Source organism: Phyllobates terribilis, unplaced genomic scaffold, assembly GCF_046119375.1.
Source record: "Phyllobates terribilis strain yellow unplaced genomic scaffold, ASM4611937v1 Scaffold_10__3_contigs__length_209671492, whole genome shotgun sequence".
NCBI lineage: Eukaryota > Metazoa > Chordata > Amphibia > Anura > Dendrobatidae > Phyllobates > Phyllobates terribilis.
In genome coordinates this window covers 67861053-67887320 of record NW_027362770.1, presented here as the reverse complement: position 1 = coordinate 67887320, position 26268 = coordinate 67861053, and the positions used below count along the sequence as shown (strand labels likewise).

General features: G+C 46.8%; 1 protein-coding gene across 3 annotated transcripts in view; it reads left to right on the top strand.

The window, feature by feature from the left end:
* Window positions 1-26268, top strand: part of LOC141164392 (A disintegrin and metalloproteinase with thrombospondin motifs 2-like) — an 837082-nt gene that overhangs the window by 183870 nt on the left and 626944 nt on the right. For all 3 annotated transcript variants that reach the window (XM_073649565.1, XM_073649564.1, XM_073649563.1), the window contains exon 4: window positions 25868-26070. In XM_073649565.1, coding sequence (XP_073505666.1) covers window positions 25868-26070 — 203 coding nt within the window. The remainder of the gene's footprint in view (window positions 1-25867; window positions 26071-26268) is intronic.

Here is a 26268-nt window from a genome sequence, read left to right as displayed (position 1 = left end):
GCGGACATGTTAGGTTGCCTTCATCCAAAGGTGGTGCTATCGATGTCGGACAGCGCTCAACACCAGCTGGTGTTACCACCTCCAAAGAAAATGATGACCTGCCAATCACGCTGGCTGTTGCGGGTAAAGAGGTGGCAGGTCTGCGCCCCAAAACAGGTGTGACTGCTGTCCCCCCAGTCACAGAGGATGAAGAGGCCGCGGATGCACAAGATATGGCAGACGGTGGTTGGCCCGGCCGGCTAGGCCGCATTGTAGCACACTGAGCTTCCCACTGCAACTTATGCTTCATGTCCATGTGCCGGTTCATGCATGAAGTACTCAAACTATGTATTTTTTGGCCTCTACTTAGCTTTTGCTGACAAATGTTACAGATAACACGAGTTGGGTCATCTTTATCGATCTGAAAAAATGCCCAGGCTATGCAAGGCTTAGCACCCATGCGACCTGAAGAGCCACCATGACTTGTGGTGAGAGGCAGAGTTGTGTTTGAGGATGCAGTTGTTGACGTGCTTCCAGTACTACGTCTCTGTCCAGGAAGGCGCAACCTGACCTCGTCGTCACTAGCATCTTCCTCCACCTCCTCTGCTGACCTCATCTCTTGGCTGACTGTGGGTTGACAGTAAGTGGGATCTCCAACCTCATCATCATCACCCTGTGCGTTATCACACCCGTCGTCCTCAGAGCCAACCTGTTCCTGCCCTGACAAAAAACTAAAGTTGTCGCTCCAATCAGGTATTTGAGTCTTATCATCGTCTTCCTCATTGTCTCCACCAACAGGAGTTACAGTTTGGGAATGAGGGTCTACATTATGGTCAGAACCTTCTGCGTCTGGTCCTGGATCCGACTCATAAAGATTCTGGGCATCAGTGCAGATCATTTCCTCGTCTGGATTCACAGAAGCGCTGGAGTCGACCTCTGATTCCCAGGCTATAGTATGAGTAAACAGCTCTGCAGACTCAACCATCTGTTCTATCTCATACTCAGACGGACAGCTGGAGATTTGGGAGCTGTGAGGAAGCAAGTGCGATTGGGGTGACACCTTTGAGGACTGGAGTATTTGTGATGTTGAAGTTGATGTGGAGGAGAGCCCACTTAAAGGAGCACTTGATATCCGTTGAAGCACCTGCTGTTTTTGTGCCTCATCTGGAATTTGTAGCGATTGGCGTGGCCGTAAGAAAGGGATCTTATCACATTGTCCGCTAAAAGAAGTAGACATTTTAGTTTGGCTGGAAGATGGTCTTTCTTCTGCAGATGTTACTGTTGCTTTAACACCTACCCCACGGACACAACCTTTTTTCCCCTTCCCAACACGCCTATTCCCCTTTCCACCAGCAGCAGGCCTTTTTCCACTCATTTTGGTGGTTAACTAATTCACAACTCTGGAGTTGTTTGCACAAAAAAACAATGGATGGGAACCGAGCAGAGCTGAGTGGCCAAACTGTGGTATTAGGCTAAAACTATTGGCTGGGTTAGATGCAGAAAAAAATTATATTCAATTTGCAACCTGATGGAGGTCAGTATAGATGGACTAATAGAACAAGTCCCACACACAGCTAGAAGCCCAAATATTTTTTCAGAGGTACTGTAGATGCAGATAAAAATTATTTTTAATTTGCAACCTGATGGAGGTCAGTATAGATGGACTAATAGAACAAGTCCCACACACAGCTAGAAGCCCAATATTTTTTCAGAGGTAGATGCAGAAAAAAATATATTCAGTTTGCAACCTGATGGAGGTCAGTATAGATGGAGTAATAGAACAAGTCCCACACACAGCTAGAAGCCCAAATATTTTTTCAGAGGTAGATGCAGATAAAAATTATTTTTAATTTGCAACCTGATGGAGGTCAGTATAGATGGACTAATAGAGAAAGTCCCACACACTGCTAGAAGGCCAAATATTTTTTCAGAGCTAGATGCAGATAAAAATTATATTCAATTTGCAACCTGATGGAGGTCAGTATAGATGGACTAATACAACAAGTCCCACACAGCTAGAAGCCCAATATTTTTTCAGAGGTAGATGCAGAAAAAAATATATTCAGTTTGCAACCTGATGGAGGTCTGTATAGATGGATTAATAGAACAAGTCCCACACACAGCTAGAAGCCCAATATTTTTTCAGAGGTAGATGCAGAAAAAAATATATTCAGTTTGCAACCTGATGGAGGTCAGTATAGATGGATTAATAGAACAAGTCCCACACACAGCTAGAAGCCCAATATTTTTTCAGAGCTAGATGCAGAAAAAAATTATATTCAATTTGCAACCTGATGGAGGTCAGTATAGATGGACTAATAGAATGATGCTATGCCCAAAAGATTTTACTTCACTAGGTGCAGTAAAAAAATTGGTATTCTATACACAGGTGGTATATCTTGCAACACAGATAGGCTACTCCACTGACTAACACACTCTGCAATAGGCCAAAAAGGATTAGCTTTGCTAGATTCAGCCAAATGCTGTGAAAAAAACTTGCACAGCACTGGCACAGACCTGCCTGGCAAAAACTGATAGGAACTGATGTAACCTAGTCCTGAAAAGGACTCCAATTACAATTAGTCTTTACTCCCACAATCTATCTATTTAAGAGCACAGACCTGCCTGATAAAAGTCGTAGGAAATGCTGTAACCTAGTCCTTAAAAGGACTGCAATCACAACTATTCCCTACTCCCAAGCTATCTGTAGATTTGTGCGAAAATTGGCTTGAAATTAACAAGGTATAGCGCACACAGCAACAGCGGTGCCGTCTAACACGCAGCTGCAGCAGTGAGAAAATGGTGGCGACGGGGAAAATGGCTTGGTCTTATAGGGCAAGGACATGTGACATACACTGCCAATGACACATGCCCTTGCTTGTGTGAAAAAAAGCACTTCGCTCCGTGTGTGCGCTGCTGATAGGCTGACAGATTGCACCTCCCCACTGTAAATGCGGGAAAGAGAAAAAAAAAATGGAGATCTTCATTGTTCCTGCAGAGATCCATCCCCTGCCCCTCCCCCCACCCCACTGTACACTCAAACTGCGTATTAACATTAATTTTCATCATTACTGAGAAAAAATCCAGTTATGATTTTGGTGCACGAACAGTTATCGAACATAACCTCGAACAGCCGAATTTTTCTCAAATTGTTCGTGTTCGCCGAACGGCTCGAACACCGCCTAAAACAGCTCGAATTTGAGATTGGCGAACAGTTCGAGTAGAACAACGCTCATCTCTAGTTACAGGCTGTGAAGAGGAGAGGAGAGGAAATGTGGCCAAAACAAACAAACAGGATGTGTTCACCTTTCTATAAGAGATCGGAGTGTAACAGTTCAATGTTTACAGTTTTAGGGACCCACATAATTGAAATTGATTGTTCTCTTTAACCACTTAACAGCCTTTGATGTTCGTGTTCCTAACTGATCCCTGTGCGGAATATGGAGTGGGGTTAGAAGCAGAGCGTGCTTCACACATGGTAGCTGTGTTACATAACCGACATCTGATTGTAGCTGCAGTGGCTGGAGAAAGCTCACATCGCTGCTGTTAACCATTCAGATGCCACTGTGAATCATCAGTCAGGCACTGAAATGGCGCAATTGCAAGTGACGCGCCCCCTGGGCCGTGGGGTACTCGGTAGCCGGGCCAGTCGATGCCGGGGGATGTCACGGTGACAGTGACCCGGTCCATGACCCAGGGCGGTCAATTAAAGATTAAGGAAAAGGGGAATAAAGTTTTTAGAGATCATGTTCGTGACGCCACCCGTGGTATGTGGCTATATGGGGTCGCCGCTGCGGTGCAGATCCACTGGAGCTGATGGTGACGCAGCAGAGTTGGTTCAGCTCTCCACGGGCAGAGCTTGGCTCCAGGACAGGATATAGTGATTTTATGAGGTAGGTGTTGTTGGTGCAGTGAAGTGCAGGGCTGAGGGCGCAGGTAATGAACAGACAACATATTGATGGCGGTTTCCTCTAGCTTTACTTGCGGTTTGTCAGAGCAGACCGGGGCACGGGTACTAGCTGGTAGTGAAGGTCCGGACGGCCTGGGAGCAAGTTGGGGATCCACCTCGCCAGGAGTAGTTGTAGGCCTTCCCTCTGCGCTATTCTCTTTGGCCCTGCTGCTTGGAGCTATGCTGCGGCCCTCGTCCCTGAGTAAAACGTCTTTTTCCTCACCCGTATGGCTCGGGCCTTCCTCAAGTGTCTCTCCCACGTGACTCTCCAGAATAGAAGACACCTGAAGCCATTGCTGCTGATCTTGATGGAAAGGAGGATACCCCATAGATGGGGCTTTCCATTCGCCCTGATTGCACGACGAGAGGGAATTTCATCTACTCTGTGGGAGACCTCCCTGTTTTCTGTGAGGCTTTGAATATATCAGCTCCCAAGATTGTGGATTGGGATGCTCCCCAGCCTCCTGAGGTGCCCCCACTGGTCTGGAATTAGAGAGGAGGAAGAGGCCATGGGAGACTAGGTGAGGGGAGAAACTCAGAACCCCCCCTGCCCTCTCGGCCACGTTGACGTTATTCCATTTACAAATGATTGCTAAAATACATTTGCTGGGGATTGAGTTCTCTCTAAAATGTACCGGCCTGTGCTTTTTCAAGTTCCCATGATACGTCTTTTGCCGTAAATTTGTTGTGCAGGTTGTCTGTAGATTCATTTGTTTTATGTGTTCAGTGGGGCTCTGAGACTATTGGCTGATCCTCCTTTCTGGTTGGTTGTGGGACTCCCTCCATCAATTATTTCTATAGGGGATACTCTTCATTTAACTGTTTCTTATCTTTAGTGCTATTTGGGTAGCCTGTGATTCTATTTCCTGATACCCAGTGGGCTCATTTATTGCCACGGGAGATATCCCCTACCAGGAATTTACTTGGGATATTAGTCCTACATATGATGCTAGTCACTAACTCATGGAGCGACCGTCAGGTGGATAGTCAGATGTTCCGAGGTCAATACCAAGAGAGCCTGTAGATACCAAGGGAAAAGACCGATGCGTAAGTCACGTCACAGTGCAGGGTCAGTATCAAGAGCGAGCAGAACAGAGCCAAAGGGCAAGACAAGGAGGTAGTCAGAACACGGTCCAAAGGGTCAGGCAGCAGAAGATCAGAACACAGAACAGAATAAGGCACACACTCACCAGGAAACACAAACTACGTCTGGCAGGGAACAGGGGCAGTCAGCTCAGTTAAATAGCTTTGGCAATCTCCAGAACACTGAACACCTGAAGACTGCCCTGCAAATCCCAGTCAAAGATTGGACAGCCGAGCTGTCAATCAAAGCACCGAGAGCCCGACTTGCCACTCAGAGGATTGGACAGCCAAGCAGTCCATCAAAACACAGCAAGAACCAGTTCAATAGGACAGCATAGCGATCCCACACAGATGCAGGAATATTGACACTACATATACCGTTCTGTATGTTACCACTTCATGTTTACTGTTGTCTATGTCTCATTTTCCTCCCATTGTATCCTCACCTTCTTTTTATACAAGCTCAGTTATTCTTGTCCTGGAAAGACATAAGAACTCTGCCCTACTGGAGGGTCCAGTGGGTTCCTGATGGGGTCCGTTTCAAAATAGTGAGTCACGATATTATATTATACTTTTTTCACACACTAAGTCATAACCATGACACGTTTACTATCTTTGAATGTAAGGGTCTTAATTCCCCTAAAAGGAGAAGATTAACTTTGTGGGAATTGAAGATCCAAAAAGAGCATATAGTTTTCCTGCAGGAGACCCAGAATGATAAGACGGGAACTTTCCATTTTGCAGCTAGTCAGTTCCCTATTGCATACTCCGCCTTTAATAGAAATAAGAAGGGTGGAGTAGCAATCTTGACTTATTAAATTTGCCCTTTGCAGGTGACCAGTTCTCATTTAGATCCGGATGGCAAATATATTATACTAGAGGCTCTCCTTGGAGATAAACCCATTACTTTATGTAACATTTATGCTCCAAACACGGGCCAAATCCGTTTTACGGAATAGGGTATTTTCCCTCCTATGGAACCTGAATTCAACATCATTGATAATTAGTGGAGACTTCAACATCCCTTTCTCTGAATCTTTTGATAGAGACTCGATAAGCTATACACAAAGTGTAGACAATATGACATGGGATAGCATCCCAGAAGGGAATGCAGAAAACGAAGCCAAAAGTGGGGGGGAGGGAGGAAAGCAAATACATACCAAAGGTGAATCAATAATGGGGGGAGGGGGGGTGAGAGGTAAGTAGCCCGATGCGCGTTTCGCGGCAGTTCAAACCGTTTTCTCAAGGGCCAGAAGGTATACCAGCTTATACATAACGATCAAGTGGGGTTTGTCCCTTTTCGTCACGGGTGAGACAACACCAGAAGGGCCGTGGACTTGATAGATGTGGCCAACAGAAATAAAGCTCAAGCACTTCTCTTAAGCCTTGATGCAGAGAAGGCTTTTGACCGACTTAACTGGTCCTTTATGTTAGAGACATTGGGTGCTTTTGAAATAACAGGATCCTTTCTTACTGCGCTAAGGGCACTCTATGAATCCCCTTCTGCGTCAGTCAAATTACTGCTTTGCTTTCCCCCAGTTTTAAAATATCTAACGGAACAAGACAAGGGTGTTCTTGGTCTCTCCTCTTGCTTGCATTATGCATCGAACCATTAGCGGCAACGGTTCGCAATAATCCCAATATATCGGGGGTGGAAGGTAAAGACAAGATTTTTAAGATCTCGTTGTTCGCAGATGAAGTTTTATTAACCCTCACCAAACCCCACACTACACTACCCAATCTTATCACGACATTAAAGGAGTATGGCCATTTGTCAGAGTACAAGATCAATGCCTCCAAGACGGAGGCAATGCCACTAAAGTTTCTGTCGAACATGGTGGATCACCTTAAATTAAACTACAAATTCCGTTGGAAGAAAGAGGCAATCAAATATCTAGGGGTTAATATTTCCACTTCTTATAACACTTTGTATTCTTTGCAACTTCCCCTATTTATTCAGAGAATTGAAAGGTTTACTAACTAAATGGAAACCACTAACAATCTCGCTAATGGGTCAAATCGCTGCAATAAAAATGTCATCTTCCTAAATTAATGTACTTCTTTGAGATTCTTCCAGAAAAGGTCCCTTTAGGTGAATTTAAATCTTTGCAAGCTAGTATGATGAAATTTATTTGGAACGAGAGACGTCATAGAATCTCAGAACAAACTCTTATCACTCATAGACAACAGGGAGGCTTGTCTGTACCAGACATTATCAAATATTATTGGGCTGCCCATTTAAGGAGGATACCATCTTCGGCTTCACTTTTGGAATATAACAATTTGACAGAAATTGAAAAACATGTTCTTATGTTTTTTCTGCCATTACTAGGCATGAGGTTACCAAATAGGCTTATAGCCATCTGGCACCGGACTATGTTAGAGCATGTGCAATATAATTAGTTTCTAGCAGGATGGACCTATGTAGGTAATCTATTGTATGCACTCATACTAGTACTGATACCAGAAATATATGGATACGAAATGCAATATTGCTTAAATTTATACACTAGTATTTGAGACCTTAGTTTGAGAATTATGATCTAGGAATTCTCTGGCTGTTCTTACAGTCCTGCACATTAGTGTTGAGCCACCCCCGTAGTGGTTGGGTTGGGTTGGGTTCGGTTCGTCGAACACCGGGATGTTTGTGGAACTGTTCGTCGAACACCTTAGAACACTGTCGAACACCGTTAAAACCAATGGCAGGCAAATAAAAACACACAGAAAACACCTTCAAAGGTGTCCAAAAGTTGACAAACTGCTCAGAAGACACTCTCTTTAAAAAAGCCAGCCGGCAATTCAGCATCTATACCCGACAATTTATAACAGAAAGAATAGAGCATCACACATAGATTAGATACATAGAAACATGTCAGTCACATATATAATAAGTACAGTGACAGTGTTGATTACTGTACTTGTCATTTAGTGTTAAAATAAAGGATTTATTTAAAAAAAAATTGGCGTGGGGTTCCCCGTAATTTTAGTCTCTAGCAGAGGTTAAGCAGACGGCTGGGGCAGATGTTTGAAGCCTGGGAAGGGGGTAATACCCATGGAGCTTCCCAGGCTACTAATATCAGCCCCCAGCTGAATACCTAGCCTTTACTAGCTATTAAAATGGGAGACCCCCCCAAAAGAATGACGTGGGGTCCCCCCTATTTTAATAGCTAGCAAAGGCTAGGCAGACAGCTGGGGGCTGATATTAATAGCCCAGGAAGGGTGCCATGAATATTGGCCCCCTCCCAGGCTAGAAACACCAGCCATCAGCCGCCCCAGAAATGGCGCATCCATAGGATGCGCCAATTCTGGCACTTAGCCTCGCTCTTCTCACTGCCCTGTAGCGGTGGCAGTGGGGTAATAGGGCTGGGGTTGATGTCCGCTTATAATGCCAGCTGACATCAAGCCCAGGTTAGTAATGGAGAGGCGTCTATAAGACACCCCCATTACTAACCCCATAGTCAAAGTAAAAAAAACCCCACAAACACCCAGAATAAAGTCCTTTAATTGAAATAAACACACAATTCTTTATTGTTCTAAATTAAACCATACTTACCGTCACGCCCATTCCAGCTGAAGCCAACGATCTCCTGCAATAAAAGTAAAATAATAAAGCAAACATCATCCTTACCTTTCCATGGTTCCCAGGACGGCTTCAGCTCTGCTACATTCACATGACAGGCTGGATCGCAGCCGAAAGCTGCCATCCAGCTTGCCATGACGCAGTGTAACGGGTCCGGGAGGCGGAACCTCTGAGCTACTATACAAGGGGGCGGCCCTTGTAAGGGAGCGGGTGGCAGTCTCTGGGTGAACGGACAGGGAGTTACGGCAAGTGATCAGGGCAGTCTCTGGGTAAGGGGTAGGTACGACCTGTGATGGCAGAGCCTCCGGGTAGGCTAGCAGGCAGATGGTAGATGTGTGCTCCCAGGTGAGCAAGCGAGAGTCTCTGGAATAGCAGGTGGTCACGGCACGTGACGGCGGAACCTCCGGGCTGGCAGGCAGGTAGGTAACAGAGAAGCACTCCCAGGTGAGCGGGCAAGAGTCTCTGGAATAGCTGGTGGTCACCGCACGTGACAACGGGACCTCCGGGCTGGCAAGCAGGCAGGTAACGGAGATGCGCTCCCAGGTGAGCGGGCAAGAGTCTCTGAGATAGCTGGTGGTCACAGCACGTGACAACGGAGCCTCCGGGCTGGCAAGCAGGCAGATAACGGAGAAGCGCTCCCAGGTGAGCGGGCAAGCTGGTCCATAGACAGACTGACCGGAGTAGTAAGGCAGACCGTCGGACCTCAGGCAAGCAGGCAGGTAGCTGATATGCGCTCCCAGGTGAGCGGGCAGGCTGGTCCTTTAGACAGACTGACAGGAGTAGTAAGGCAGACCGTCGGACCTCAGACTGGCAGACAGGTAACAAGTATTCAGGCAGGAATCAGGCAGGTAACTGGCAACGGGACCTGAGGGCTGAAGCACAGGTGAGACACAGGTGCAAACAACATTGCTCGGGCACCTCCATTTTGGAGGAGGTGCCTTATATATGATGAAGTCCTCCGGCCATTGGCCGGGGACTCTTTAGGGCGGCGCGCGCGGCCCCTTTAAGAGGAGGGAAGCGCGCGCGCGCCCTAAGCACAGGGGCCGGGAAGGAGCGCGCGCTGAGAGCAGAGCGGGGGGAGGATGCCGGGCACGGAGCAGAGCGGTGAGGGGAGCAGCGTCCCTGCCTAGCAGAGGGCAGGGACGCCGGCACTACAGTACCCCCCCCTTTAGCCCCCCCCTTTTTTAGGCCAGACAGAAATTTAGCTAGGATGAGAGGGGCATGGATGTTCTCCCGGGGCTCCCACGTTCTCTCCTCAGGACCAAACCCCTTCCAATCTACCAGGAAAAAGGTCTTTCCTCTTACCCTTTTGGTGGCAAGAATGTTCTCTACCTCAAACTCGTCCTCAGCAGAAACCGGAGCAGGAGGCGTACCTGTAGACTTGGAAAAAGAGTTAAGCACCACAGGTTTGAGGAGAGACACATGGAAGGAGTTAGGGATCCGTAAGTTGGCCAGGAGTTTCAATTTATAGGCCACCGGGTTGATCTGACTGATGACCTCCAGTGGGCCGATGAACCGAGGTCCTAACTTATAGGAAGGGATCTTGAGCCGGACATATTTGGACGAGAGCCAGACTTTATCCCCAGGGCGGAATTGAGGAGGGTCCAGACGTTTTTTGTCAGCGTGTCTTTTCATACGCTCGGATGACAGAAGGAGTGCGGACCGGGTACTCTCCCATATGGAGGAAAATTTGTTAACAAGAGATTCCGCAGCCGGATTGTCCGCCGAGGTGGAGACGGGAAACGGGATCCGAGGATGCTGACCGTAGACTACAAAAAACGGGGATTTGGAGGAAGACTCGCTCTCGTGATTGTTGTACGAGAATTCGGCCCATGGCAGGAGATCCACCCAGTCAGAATGGTGGGCATTAACGAAGTGCCGAAGGTAACTGGTCAGGTTCTGATTGATCCGCTCCACTTGACCATTAGACTGTGGGTGGTAAGCGGAGGAGAAGTCCAGGGTGACGTCCAGCAATTTACAAGTGGCTCTCCAGAAACGGGAAGTGAACTGTACCCCACGATCCGACACGATGTGACGGGGCAGGCCATGAAGACGGAAGATGTGGCGGATAAAGTCTTTAGCCAGCTCGGGTGCAGACGGAAGACCTGGCAGTGGAATGAAGTGAGCCATCTTGGAGAAGCGGTCAGCGACCACCCAAATGACCGTACAACCGGCAGAGATGGGCAGATCAGTAATGAAGTCCATCGCTATATGCTGCCAGGGGGCAGCAGGTACTGGCAGAGGTAGGAGGCGGCCGGCCGGCAGGTGTCTCGGAACTTTGTTGCGGGCGCAGGACACACAGGCAGAAACAAAGTCTATTACATCCTTGTGCAGGTTAGGCCACCAGTAGTGCCGGGTAATAAGCTGGAGGGTCTTTTTCTGACCGGCGTGGCCAGCTAGTTTAGACGAATGACCCCAGTGTAGGATCTTCTCCCGATCAGGTACTGGTACGAACGTCTTACAAGGAGGAAGACGATTTAGACTCACGGGAGCCACCTGCATTACTCTGGCGGGATCGATGATATGTTTCGGATCCTCCTCGAGATCAGACACCAGAAAGGATCGAGACAAGGCATCCGCCTTGACGTTTTTGTCAGCCGGGCGAAAATTAAGGACAAAATCAAAACGAGCAAAAAACAAGGACCACCGGGCTTGGCGCGGGTTAAGTCTCTGGGCATGCTGGAGGTAAGCCAAGTTCTTGTGGTCAGTGTAAATTATTACCGGGTGAAGAGCCCCCTCGAGCAGGTAACGCCACTCCTCCAATGCCAGTTTGATGGCCAATAACTCTCGGTCTCCTATGGAATAGTTGCGCTCAGAGGAGGAGAAGAGTTTAGAGAAGAAGCCACAAGTTACCATCCTCCCGGAAGATGATTTTTGAGTAAGTACCGCTCCGGCTCCAGAGGAGGAGGCGTCAACTTCCAGGAAGAACTGCTTGTTGCCATCTGGGCGATGCAGCACCGGGGCGGAAGAGAAGGCCTGTTTAAGGGAAAGAAAGGCCTCCTCTGCTTCGGGTGGCCACTCTTTGGGATTAGTACCTTTACGGGTGAGCGCAGAAATTGGGGCCGTCCGGGAAGAGAAGTGTGGTATGAAGAGGCGGTAGTAGTTGGCGAAGCCCAGGAATCGCTGAATGGCCTTCAACCCCTCCGGTCGGGGCCATTTCTCGATGGCAGACAGTTTCTCAGGATCCATTTGTAGGCCGGTCTGAGAGATAATGTAGCCCAGAAACGGAAGCGAGGTCTGCTCAAAGAGGCACTTCTCAAATTTAGCGTAGAGATGGTTCTGCCTTAGCCTGAGCAGGACCTGACGAACGTCCCTCCGGTGAGTCTGGAGATCCGGAGAGAAGACCAAGATGTCGTCCAGGTACACCACTACGCAGGAGTAGAGAAGGTCCCGGAAGATGTCATTGACCAACTCTTGAAAGACGGCAGGAGCGTTACAGAGACCAAAGGGCATTACCAGGTATTCATAGTGGCCGTCCCGGGTGTTGAATGCCGTCTTCCATTCATCCCCCTGACGAATACGAACCAGGTTGTACGCCCCACGAAGGTCCAGTTTGGTGAAGATCCTAGCCCCCCTCAGACGATCAAATAATTCTGGAATGAGCGGAAGGGGGTACTTATTCTTCACCGTGATCAGGTTTAGGCCTCTATAGTCTATACAGGGACGGAGAGAGCCATCCTTCTTTTTGACGAAAAAGAAGCCTGCTCCCGCCGGGGAGGTAGATTTCCGGATGAATCCTCTGGCCAGATTCTCCTCAATATATTCGGACATTGACCGGGTCTCAGCAGCGGATAAAGGATAGATACGCCCACGGGGAGGAGTAGTACCGGGTAGCAGATCGATGGGACAGTCGTATGGTCTATGTGGTGGTAATGTCTCTGCCTCCTTTTTATTAAAGACATCTGCATAAGACCAATAAGGAATCGGAAGTCCAGGTAGATTAGCTGGGGTAGGAGAGGGACGGACGGGATGGACGGGAACCAGGCAGGTTTTATGACAGTCTTGTCCCCAGCGAAGGACCTCTCCGGTTTGCCAGTCTAGCACGGGTGCATGTCTCTGGAGCCAGGGCAGACCTAGCAAGAGGGCGTGAGAGAGTCCAGGCAGAACATGAAAGGAGATACTTTCAGAATGCAGCATTCCCACCTGCAGGGTAATGGATTCGGTGATGAGTTGAATGGGGCGAGGTAAGAGGCCCCCATCCACGGCAGCGACAGACAAGGGTACAGCCAGAGGTTTGGTGGGGATGCGGTATTTCTCAACCAGGGACTGTGAAATAAGGTTCCCGGCTGCTCCAGAGTCAAGTTGGGCTAGTTCGAAATAACGGTTCTCCCCGTAGATGATCGAAACTGACAACAGCAGGGATGGAGAGGATTTATTCTTGTCTAGGTGGACCTCTCTGAGCGAACCTAGACACAGGCGTTTCCCGACCTCTCCGGGCAGGCACGGATCCGGTGCTCCTTACTGCCACAGTAGAAGCAGCTCCCCTCGGCACGGCGTGAGTCCTGACGGGTTTTGACCATCTTGGTCTGGTCGACCTGCATAGGCTCAGGAGAGTGTACCTGGGGAGAGATGGAGGGAATGACGGGTTTCTGGAAAGTAGGAGCTAAACGTGGAATCCTTCTCTCACGGGTGACCTCTTTGGCACGCTCCTGGAACCGTAGGTCAATCCGGGTGGCAAGGGTTATTAGATCATCGAGAGAGGTAGGAATGTCCCGACCAGCAAGTTCATCTTTAATACGACCGGACAGACCCTCCCAGAAGACGGATACCAGAGCGTCGTTATCCCAGGCCAGCTCCGAGGCAAGGGTGCGGAACCGTATGGCATATTGGCCCACGGTGAGACCCTCCTGACGGAGGCGTAGCAGAGAGGATGCGGATGAGGTCTTCCGTCCGGGTTCGTCGAAGACTTTCCGGAAAGCCGAGAGAAAAGCAGGCAAGTTGGACACCAGGGGGTCTCCTCTCTCCCATAGAGGATTTAGCCAGACCAGGGCCTCCCTGGTGAGATGGGACATGATAAAGGCAATTTTGGCCCGGTCGGAATTAAACTGATGGGACAAAAGTTCAAAGTGCAGGGTGCACTGATTTATGAAGCCCCGAGCCTGGACGGAGTCGCCTCCGAAGCGAGGAGGTGCAGACAGCCGGGGACCGGGATAGGTTACCATGGTATTAGTGGGTAGCGGAGCTGCCGGGTTGCGAGTCATGGTACTGGCAGTGGCTGCAGGTGGTGCAGTCAGAGTGTCCAGGCGAGTATTGACATTCCGCAGGTGACCCAGGATGGACTCCTGTTGGGACCTTTGACGGGACAGTTCATGACACAGGTCCGTGAGCGAGGGAGCTTGGGTGCCACCGGGTTCCATGGCCCGAGCAAACTGTAACGGGTCCGGGAGGCGGAACCTCTGAGCTACTATACAAGGGGGCGGCCCTTGTAAGGGAGCGGGTGGCAGTCTCTGGGTGAACGGACAGGGAGTTACGGCAAGTGATCAGGGCAGTCTCTGGGTAAGGGGTAGGTACGACCTGTGATGGCAGAGCCTCCGGGTAGGCTAGCAGGCAGATGGTAGATGTGTGCTCCCAGGTGAGCAAGCGAGAGTCTCTGGAATAGCAGGTGGTCACGGCACGTGACGGCGGAACCTCCGGGCTGGCAGGCAGGTAGGTAACGGAGAAGCGCTCCCAGGTGAGCGGGCAAGAGTCTCTGGAATAGCTGGTGGTCACCGCACGTGACAACGGGACCTCCGGGCTGGCAAGCAGGCAGGTAACGGAGATGCGCTCCCAGGTGAGCGGGCAAGAGTCTCTGAGATAGCTGGTGGTCACAGCACGTGACAACGGAGCCTCCGGGCTGGCAAGCAGGCAGATAACGGAGAAGCGCTCCCAGGTGAGCGGGCAAGCTGGTCCATAGACAGACTGACCGGAGTAGTAAGGCAGACCGTCGGACCTCAGGCAAGCAGGCAGGTAGCTGATATGCGCTCCCAGGTGAGCGGGCAGGCTGGTCCTTTAGACAGACTGACAGGAGTAGTAAGGCAGACCGTCGGACCTCAGACTGGCAGACAGGTAACAAGTATTCAGGCAGGAATCAGGCAGGTAACTGGCAACGGGACCTGAGGGCTGAAGCACAGGTGAGACACAGGTGCAAACAACATTGCTCGGGCACCTCCATTTTGGAGGAGGTGCCTTATATATGATGAAGTCCTCCGGCCATTGGCCGGGGACTCTTTAGGGCGGCGCGCGCGGCCCCTTTAAGAGGAGGGAAGCGCGCGCGCGCCCTAAGCACAGGGGCCGGGAAGGAGCGTGCGCTGAGAGCAGAGCGGGGGGAGGATGCCGGGCACGGAGCAGAGCGGTGAGGGGAGCAGCGTCCCTGCCTAGCAGAGGGCAGGGACGCCGGCACTACACGCAGACACTGAGAAGCGCAATTTCATGAAATAATTTAAAAAAAATTGACGTGGGGCTTCGCCCTATTTTTGTGTCCAGCCAGATACAGCAGGCAGGAACGAGCTGCCCCCAACCACCAGCTGCCTATTTGTACCTGGCCAGACACAACAATATAGAGAAGCCTTTTTTTTAAAAATTATTTCATGAATTTCATGAAATAATTAAAAAAAAATTGACATGGGGCTTCGCCCTATTTTTGTGTCCAGCCAGGTACAACTAGGCAGCTGGGGGCTGGAATTCGCAGCGCAGGGAGGCCCAAACTTTCTGCCCCCCCCCCCCCCCGCTGCAAATTGCAGTCCGCAGCCACCCCAGAAAATGGCGCATTCATAGAAGCGCCATCTTCTGGCGCTGTACCAAACTCATCCAGGGCCCTGGTGCGGTGGCTCACTGGGTAATAAAGGGGTTAGGGCCAGCTTGGTATTATCAGCTGGCCCTAAGCCCGAAATTCATGGGGTCACGCCAATATTAGACATGACCGCCATGAATTTCTAGTAAAGTATTTAAAAAAAAAAACAACACCCAGAATAAAGTCCTTTAATTGAAATAAACACACAATTTTTTAATGTTCTAAATTAAACCATACTTACCATCACGCCCATTCCAGCTGAAGCCAATGTCTTCTGCAATAAAAGTAAAATAATAAACCAACATCATCCTTACCTTTCCATGGTTCCCAAACGGCTCCAGCTCTGCTACATTCACATGACAGGCTGAATCGCAGCCGAAAGCTGCCATCCAGCTTGCAATGCCGCAGACACTGAGAAGCGCAGGCATGCTTGCGCTCCTCAGTGTCTGGCTGTGACGGCAGCCAGACACTGCGCTCACGGCAAGCGCAGGAGAATTTTCCCACGCTGTCAGTGACGTGCATGAGGTGAGCCGAGTTCATTACTCAGCTCAGCTGAGTAATGAACTCTGCTCAACTCATGCACGTCACTGACAGCATGGGAAAATTCTCCTGTGCTTGCGCTTGCCGTGAGCTCAGGAGAATTCTCTCACGCTCACCGCATGCGCAGGAGAATTCTCCCACACTGTCAGTGATGTGCATGAGATGAGCTGAGTTCATTGGACATGAACTCGGCTCATCTGGATGCCGTCACAGCCAGACACTGAGGAGCGCAAGCATGCCTGCACTTCTCAGTGTCTGCGGCATAACAAGCTGGATGGCAGCTTTCGGCTGTGATCCAGCCTGTCATGTGAATGTAGCAGAGCTGGAGCCATCCTGGGAACCATGGAAAGGTAAGGATGATGTTGGTTTATTATTTTACTTTTATTGCAGGAGATAGTTGGCTTCAGCTGGAATGGGCGTGACGGTAAGTATGGTTTAATTTAGAACAATAAAGAATTGTGTGTTTATTTCAATTAAAGGACTTTATTCTGGGTGTTTGTGTTTTTTTTTACTTTGACTATGGGGTTAGTAATGGGGGTGTCTTATAGACGCCTCTCCATTACTAACCTGGGCTTGATGTCAGCTGGCATTATAAGCGGACATCAACCCCAGCCCTATTACCCCACTGCCACCGCTACAGGGCAGTGGGAAGAGCGAGGCTAAGTGCCAGAATTGGCGCATCCTATGGATGCGCCATTTCTGGGGCGGCTGATGGCTGGTGTTTCTAGCCTGGGAGGGGCGCCAATATTCATGCACCCTTCCTGGGCTATTAATATCAGCCCCCAGCTGTCTGCCTAGCCTTTGCTAGCTATTAAAATAGGGGGGACCCCACATCATTTTTTTTGGGGGTCCCCCATTTTAATAGCTAGTAAAGGCTAGGTATTCAGCTGGGGGCTGATATTAGTAGCCTGGGAAGCTCCGTGGGTATTATCCCCTTCCCAGGCTTCAAACATCTGCCCCAGCCGTCTGCTTAACCTCCGCTAGAGACTAAAATTACGGGGAACCCCACGCCAATTTTTTTTTTAATAAATCCTTTATTTTAACACTAAATGACAAGTACAGTAATCAACACTATCACTGTATTTATTATATATGTGACTGACATGTTTCTATCTATCTAATCTATGTGTGATGCTCTATTCTTTCTGTTCTAAATTGTCGGGTACCAGTGTATGCCGCTGCTGAATTGCCGGCTTTTCATGTTTCACTGTGAGCACTGTTCCCATTGATTTGGGCAACCACTGTAATGCCACAACCACCATGGCTGTGACATTACAGTGAGTGGCAGACAATCCCTGCATGATGTGAAAAAATCCAGTTACGCTTTTGATGCACGAACAGTTATCGAACATAACCTCGAACAGCCGAATTTTTTGCAAATCGTTCGCGTTCGTCGAACGACTCGAACACCGCCCAAAACAGCTCGAATTTGAGATTGGCGAACAGTTCTAGTCGAACACCGCTCATCTCTACTGCACATATATTTGTATTGGTATAGTTCTTAAACTGATTGAGATTTACAGTATTACATTGGATGATCATTGTAGTGCACTATAGAGGCATTGTCTGTTTCTTTACTTTTTATCTGAGATCATGTTATGATTTTGGTTTTAATTAATTCTAAATAAAGATGATATTCTTTTATTATTAAATGGAACTCTTTCTTTTTCTGGCACAAATATTTTTCTCGGGAAAGTTTTATAATGATTTGTAGAAGTGCCATGTGTTTCTGCTGATAGCAGTTGGACAAATATATTAATGATTATATGTAAAATGGCACTAAAAAGCAAATCCTCATATGGCTATGTTGATGAGAAAAAAAAATATAGCTTTTGGAGGAAAGGGATGAAAAAACAAAGTTTAAAAACTAAAAATGTTTGGCTCCTTAGGGTTCAAAAAATAAAATCTGATGTCTTGAAGATAAAGAAAAGTCTTTCTCTAAAAAAAACAAACAAAAAAAAACCTATGGTCAAAGGTTTTCCTTTATTCTCTTGATACATTTTCCATGATAATGGTGAAGCCTATGTATTCTATAGGAAGGCAGCGTAGACTTTTGTTAATGTACAGTTGGGTTTGAACTGATGGATATACATATATGAGCAAAGTGTGAGGAGGTCAAAATAAATCCCCATTTATGAAGGATGCAGAGAGGAATCAGTGGCCTTGTGAAGGTCCAATTATAACGTGCACGTTTGCTCCGATGTCTGTATTGATTTAAAAAGGAATTGATTCTGTTTGCCAAATATTTGTTACATGTATAGTTGAGCTCATTAATGAGATTGATCTCTAATTGGTGCAATATTGAATGCTGGTTGTTCTCCTTGGCAGCGATATTAATATAAGCCACATGGAACTCAGAATCCAGATCACTTCTATCTCGAATACAATTAAAAATGACACAAGCCAGCCTGGGGCACAGTACATCTGGCTGCTTGTTTGCTGATCGGTGATCATTTAGTAGCCTGTTTATACAGGCCGAGCCATCCTCAGATTCGCACTAATTATTTCAGTGCTCATAGGCTGTCATTGTTCTCACTGGGGTCCCATGGGGGTGGGAGAGGTCACAGGAACCTTGGAATTCAGCCGGTGAATGGACGACTAGGATAAAGTCCAGGGATAGCAAGTATACTCCACCACACCACCAATGACTGACTCATCCCCTGTGGGAACCCCATCTTGAAGCTGGTCCATTCGCCGGCTGAATTCCAAGGTTCCTGTGATCTTGCACCCCCATGGGACCCCAGTGAGCTCTTGCTATCCCTGGACTTAATTCTAGTCCTGCTCTGCTCAGACACTAGGCATTCACAAACCAATAAACAATAGCGACGTAATGATTAAGGCTAATTGTGGCCGAAACGTCTGCCTATTGTCGCCTTAAAACTTGGTTTGTCTTTTCATTTTTTGTCAATAAATGAATTCTGCATCCCAATCAATAGCGTGTGCGATGAATTAATCACCTATAGCAACTAGGCACTCGTTGCCTATTACATCAGCACCTTCACTCCGACAGAGTGCGACAAATTTTGCTCTATTAAATTTTGCTCTATTGTTCTCAGCTGCACAGATCCTTACACAGGCGAGGCCATCCTCAGTTTTGCACTAATTGATTGTTTCAGTGCTCATAGGCTGCCATTGTTCTCAGCTGCACAGATCCTTACACAGGCTGAGCCATCCTCAGATTTGCACTAATTGATTGTTTCAGTGCTCATAGGCTGCCATTGTACTCGGCTGCACAGATCCTTACACAGGCCGAGCCATGCTCAGATTTGCACTAATTGATTGTTTCGGTGCTCATAGGCTGCCATTGTACTCGGCTGCACAGATCCTTACACAGGCCGAGCCATCCTCATATTTGCACGAATTGATTGTTTCGGTGCTCATAGGCTGCCATTGTACTCGGCTGCACAGATCCTTACGCAGGCCGAGCCATCCTCAGATTCGCACTAATTGATTGTTTCAGTGATTATAGGCTGCCATTCTACTCGGCTGCACAGATCCTTACACAGGCCGAGCCATCCTCAGATTTGCACGAATTGATTGTTTCGGTGCTCATAGGCTGCCATTGTTCTCGGCTGCACAGATCCTTACACAGGCCGAGCCATCCTCAGGTTCGCACTAATTGATTGTTTCAGTGATTATAGGCTGCCATTGTACTCGGCTGCACAGATCCTTACACAGGCCGAGCCATCCTCAGATTCACACTAATTGATTGTTTCAGTGCTCATAGGCTGCCATTGTACTCGGCTGCACAGATCCTTACACAGGCCGAGCCATCCTCAGATTTGCACTAATTGATTGTTTCAGTGATTATAGGCTGCCATTGTACTCGGCTGCACAGATCCTTACACAGGCCAAGCCATCCTCAGATTTTTACTAATTGATTGTTTCAGTGATTATAGGCTGCCATTGTACTCGGCTGCACAGATCCTTACACAGGCCGAGCCATCCTCAGATTCGCACTAATTGATTGTTTCAGTGCTTATATGCTGCCATTGTTCTCGGCTGCACAGATCCTTACACAGGCCGAGCCATCCTCAGATTTGCACTAATTGATTGTTTCAGTGCTTATATGCTGCCATTGTTCTCGGCTGCACAGATCCTTACACAGGCCGAGCCATCCTCAGATTCGCACTAATTGATTGTTTCAGTGCTTATATGCTGCCATTGTTCTCGGCTGCACAGATCCTTACACAGGCCGAGCCATCCTCAGATTCGCACTAATTGATTGTTTCAGTGCTTATATGCTGCCATTGTTCTCGGCTGCACAGATCCTTACACAGGCCGAGCCATCCTCAGATTCGCACTAATTGATTGTTTCAGTGCTTATATGCTGCCATTGTTCTCGGCTGCACAGATCCTTACACAGGCCGAGCCATCCACAGATTCGCACTAATTGATCGTTTCAGTGATTATAGACTGCCATTGTTCTCGGCTGCACAGATCCTTACACAGGACAATGCACTGCTGTAAACCGTCTTTTTTTGCAGTAAAAAAGAGAATTTCACTTGATGACCAGACGTTTTGCTCATTCTCCGGGTGATCATCAGCCTATTTGGACCGCAAGATTATCGTGAAATAAGTGTTCCTAGGAATGCTCGTTCACGATTGTCTTTCAGTGTAAATGGACCCAGAGGCGAGTGTCACATTAATACAGTGCTCTCGGTCGAGCACTTGGGGTTCCCATGGAATTATAGCTGTTCTGAGATCCTGATAAAAACCCCTGACAGTGATTGATGGAGAGCACAGTGTTAGTGTGAGCCTAGCCTATGGCTCCATTTATACTGTAAGCATTCCTAGGTAAACTCGTGTAAAGATAATATTGCAGTATAATTTCTTTTTTGTGGCTTATAGTGCTTGGAGACAGACCTCACCACTGCAATGAGAGCACCGCACGGAGCCACTGGTAATGCTTCCCTTCACATGCCATACAGTCATAAACAACTCGTGTAGAGGATTTATCCAAGTTAGTATGTCAACGCAGAGTTGCATTTTTTATTTGATTTGCATCTCCTAAATATTAGTTTCTGTGATCAAAATGCTCGCTTTTCTGTGAATGGAGTAGCATTCACTCTTGTGAGATATATTTTTAATTTAGTTTCTTGGCAGTTTGGCACATGGAATAGACAATTTCCCCAGAATAAGGGCTCATGCTCACGGATATTCTCCGGCGCTTTGTACATGTCTGATATTTTTGCTTAGACCGACTGGGACATGGAGAAAAATCGGAGATGTTTGATTTTGATCCAAGTGTCAGATCAGAATTGGCAATGCAAGTCTATAGGTGTGTGAAAAAATCGCACCGCCCTTGGATGTCACCCTAGTGCGGTCTGATCACAAACTGACAGAATGGAGAAGGTGGAGAAACTTTTTTTTCTCTCCATGATCGAGAAAAACGGATGCTACTCTGATCAAACACTAATCAAACTCTGATCAGAATACTTGTCCCTGTTTTTTTTTTCGGATGTGGAGAAACCAGTCGTGTGAACCTACCCTAATAGTGTTGAAAAAAATGTGCTTTATTTCTAGCAATTTTGAGGCCATTATTAAACCTAGAAATGCTGATGCACGATTTTCAGGTATGGAAGTGTATTGCACAATGCTTCTCTATTAATGACCCAACCGTGATTGATGAGCGAGTGTTTTGTTTTTTTTTGTACAGCATTCTGAGAAGTTTTAGAAAGAAAAGTTTTTCTTCACTGAACAACTCCATTAACTTTAATACGCCAAGTCCAGGTTGTTATAGAAAATACATGAGGATCTTGCAGTGCTACACACGCTCTACTACTTCTGCAATCTTTTTGTATCTGTGTTGCAGATGCTTTTCTTTTTTTCTTTAAAAAGCTTGGCATAAGATTAAAAGAAAACCTTTTACAATTTTTTTTTTATAACTCCAGTGTTCGGAATATTACAAACTCAAGAACAAGAATGCCAAAGCCTTCCTCTAGTAGTTATGCTGTATAGATACTATTCACACAGTGTTATAGAGAGCCTGCTCTATTAGAAGACTGGACAGTTGGGTTCCTTGCAACATAAAGCAATATCAGATATGGCAGTGTTACTTGCTGCATGTGTAGTTGTCATAAATAGATTTTTTGCTTACCGTAAAATCTGTTTCGCATAGCCTTCATTGGGGAACACAGAACTATGGGATAGTCTGCTGCCACCTGGAGGCTGACACTATTATTGCAGTTTAAAAAAAAAACTGGCTCCTTCCCAGCACACTATACTCTGCCTGCTGGAGCAGGCTTCCTCAGTTTTGTGAGAAAGCAGTAAGAGGAGAAAAGAAAAGAATTAAGGCAAGAAGAAACATATCTGTATGCCCAACCGGGCAATCAAGGGAGTGAGTTGTGTCCCCCAATGAAGACTACAAGAAACAGATTTTACGGTAACTAAAAAATCTATTTATATTGTTCCTCTTATTTGGGGACACAGAAACATGGCACGTCCTAAAACTGTCCCTTTGGAGGGATAGAATTAAATTTCATACCGTTACCACCTGGTCTTCTGCCACAATTTAAGCGGAAGTCTGGGCTACTGCCGCCTGCAGTATCTTCCTACGAAGGCTTGCATCTACCGAGGCAAAAGTGTGCACTCTGTACAACTTAGAAAAAGTATGCACCAATACCCAAGTAGTTGCTTTACAGAGCTGCAAAGCCAATGCCTGATGACAAACTGCCCAGGAAGCTCCTACCACCCGCGTGGAGTGCGCCCTAATCCTAAATGGGGCCACCCTGGGCTTGGCATTATAAACCTGGACAATAGCAGACTTGATCTAGTGGGCAATGGTTGCTTTAAAAGTGGCTTGACCCTTACGAGGGCCCTGTGGTATAACAAATAAAGAATCAGAATGCCTAAATGAGGCAGTGTCACAATAAATAGTACCTTACTGCTCTAAGGCTGCGTGTCCACTATGCGTTGCTCAAGCATTTTTGCAGCGGAATTTCCGCAGCGAAAACGCTTAAAAAATGTTTGATTATACGTGCCCCATGGTCCCCAATGATAATTCGCGTGTGCTGTGCACATGCCGCGGAAAATTCCGCAGATTATCATTGCAGAAAAATACGCAGCATGTCCATTAATTTTGCAGACACGCAGCGTATTTGCCGCCATTGACTTGCATTGAAACTCATAATATCTTGTCAGTACATTTGCACACACGGATATTATGCGATTCAATGTGCAGATGGTACCCGGGTCTGGAGAAGAAGAGACTCTCCTCCAGACCCATGTACCATAGAACCTGTTTAAAAAAGAATTTAAAATAAAAAATAAAGATTATACTTACCTTCCGATGGCCCCCGGTGTTTTCTCCGCTGTTTCCAGTCTGTTGTATGGGTCGCGGTGGTGTGAAGGACCTGCCATGACGTCATTTAGTCATGTGACAGTTCACGCGACTGCTGACGTCTGCAGTCGCGTGACCTGTCACATGACTCAGTGACGTCACCGCAGGTCCTTCACACCACCGCGACCCATACAACAGTCCGGACGCAGCGGAGAAAACACCGGGGGCCATCGGAAGGCAAGTGTAATCTTTATTGTTTTTTTTTTTACCATTCTTATTCTTTTTTTTATTTTTAACTATTTCTGCATCGTGGGCACTTAGCCTAACAATGTCCAAGCTGTGCCGAGCCTTACCCTAGGATGAGATGGGGCTGGACAAAATGAAGATAAAACAATATAGTCATTAAGGTGAAAAGACATAACCAGCCTCAACGCAACCTTATCCTGATGAAGAATAAGGTAAGGGGCGCGACAAGACTGAGCCGCAAGCTCCAAGACCCTCCTAATAGAAGCATTGGCTATAAGGAAAGCTACCTTTATAAGAAAGAAAAAGTGCAAAGATCTCTTTGGCTCAAAAGGTGGAGATTGAAGAGCCACCAACACAAGATTCAAGCCCCAGGGGTCCAAAGGGGCCCAATAGGGTGGCCTAACGTGCCACCCCCTCGAGAAAAGTCTTAACCTGGGGTAAAGATGCCAAATCCCTTTGAAACAGTAAAGACAGGGAGGACACCTGACCTTTGAGGGAGTTGAGCGCCAGCCCTGCCTTCAATCCGGACTGCAAGAAGGAGAGCAGCACTGGCAAGAAAAAAACGATAGGTGAAGTACTGGTAGACTCACATCAGCGAAAATAAGACCTCCAAATGCGATGATAGACTCGCAATGAGGATGGCTTCTGAGCTCTAATCATAGTCTAGATGACTGATTCAGACAGACTTGTTGTCCTTAAAATCATGGCTTCAATAGCCATGCCATCAAATTGAGTGCCTGTAAATTTGGATGGAAAAATCTACCCTGGGACAGAAGGTCAGGGCGTTCCTTAAGAGCCCTTGGGACATCCACCAGGAGATTGATCACATCCGAATACCAGGCCCTTTTAGGCCGGTCTGTAGCAATGAGAATGACTGGAACACTTTCTGCTCTGACCTTTTTGAGAAGTTTGTGTAGAAGCGGTAGTTGCTTCATAACTGGACAGGTAGATTTCACAGAAGTTTGATTTACTTGGAGTTACATTGTGTTGTTTAAGTGTTCCCTTTATTTTTTTGAGCAGTGTATGTCTGTCTATCTATCTATAAAAAAAAGTTGTTGTATTCAAAGTTTCACCCCCTGTAATTGTTACACATAATGATCTGTAATATCCTTTAAAAAATCTTTCTTTTGGTTGTGTTTAAAAGGTGGCTCAATGTCAGCCCTTGAACACTTAATAGCCGTTAAAATAGGATTTGGTAGTTTTAATGTAGAACAGCAATAAGGGCCCCACCGCTCCATGAAACTCTCTCCAATTTACTTATTTGTAAAGAATAGTTATTTAATATTAGTTTATATTTCCTGTTTCAAAGTAAACTTGCCGGATTACAGACAACATTCAGTATTATTCACTGTTTTAGGCATCTCTAAATATTTACTCAGCAGACTACACCACTCCCATGTGTCTTTTACTGTCTAATTAAATTTTTGCCTGAAATTCACTTACTTTCATTTATAATAGTAATTTGCAAGTGTTGATGAGCGATATTAGGGTGATTTGCAGCAACTAGGGATGAGGGAATCTTTGTATTTGTCTTCGGCCACTGTCCAGCCCGCACTGGAAGTGAATGGAGCGGAGTAGTGCGAACTCCTGCTCCATTCACTGTCTCGGCTTCCGTTCCGAACAATAGGTTAGGCCTCCCAGAGGTTTAGTCACTGTTGTCAGAAAAAATGGCTTCTTCAGATTGCAGTGTTAGAGGAATGTGGTTAATTGGAGGGACAGCAGGCAGCATTAAAGGTTCGAAGCTGCCGTCAAATCTGCCGGTGTTGGCCAGGTTTTATTTCCTGCACTGTACAGAATCGCAACTAACATGTACCAGTGCTATCGTCACAGCCAAACAAAGTACTTTGATTCTGGGTAAAAGCGAGAATCCCGTAAAGGCAACAATATCAGATGATCAGTAAGGTGAAGAGTCTCAAGAAGAATGCTAAACAGCAAACCAAAACACAAGAATCCAAAGAGAAGTAATAAGTTAATAAACTTGATGATTTGTTTGATGTCGCTCATGCTGATGTCATGAAACTTATAAAACTTCAGGAAGACCCTGACTTCTTGCTTGTTCAAAGAGAAAAAGGTCATCATGGAAGCATGGGACCATTAGACAGACAGCTGGCCAAGGTCGAGGAAAGAAGATTTATGAGAGGATTACAGGCAGAAAAATTAAGAAATTTGCAGTAGTAGTAGCAGTTGCAGCGACAATAACAAATGTTATGTTATTATTTCTTGCATTAATAAAGAATTTAAGACAAGCGACAAATGTTAATATCTCTGCAATGGAGTGACACAGTGGAAAATGAAAGCGAGCATCTGAATTTCAGGAGCTCGGGATTTTTACGAGGTATTAAACTACTTTTTTTTAGCAAGTATCAGGTCCTCTTTAAGCTGACTGGTCATAATACATTTCAAACATCGTCTTACGTTCTGTATTTTCTTTGCTTTCAGAACCTGGATACCTTAGCACTAATATTCTGGAAAGTATCGTTGACAGTATTGAAGAGCAAATCAACGGCACTCAAAAAAGAAGTCGTAGACATGCAAGTGACAATGACTACAACATAGAAGTCTTGCTTGGAGTTGATGACTCGGTTGTCCGATTTCATGGAAAAGAATATGTGCAGAAGTATCTTCTGACGCTTTTAAATATTGTAAGTGATTTTATTATGATTCAATTAACATTCATTTGATGGAGAATAAATAGATATTAAAATCTGAGTCAGATATTTGATAACGCCAACAGTTTATCTCTGTAAGGCCAGGGTCACACAAGCGTAGAGTCTCTCCTCTGGAGAATTGGGTCGATTATGGTAATGACACTCCGATCAAACTCTTAGGCCACAGCCCCA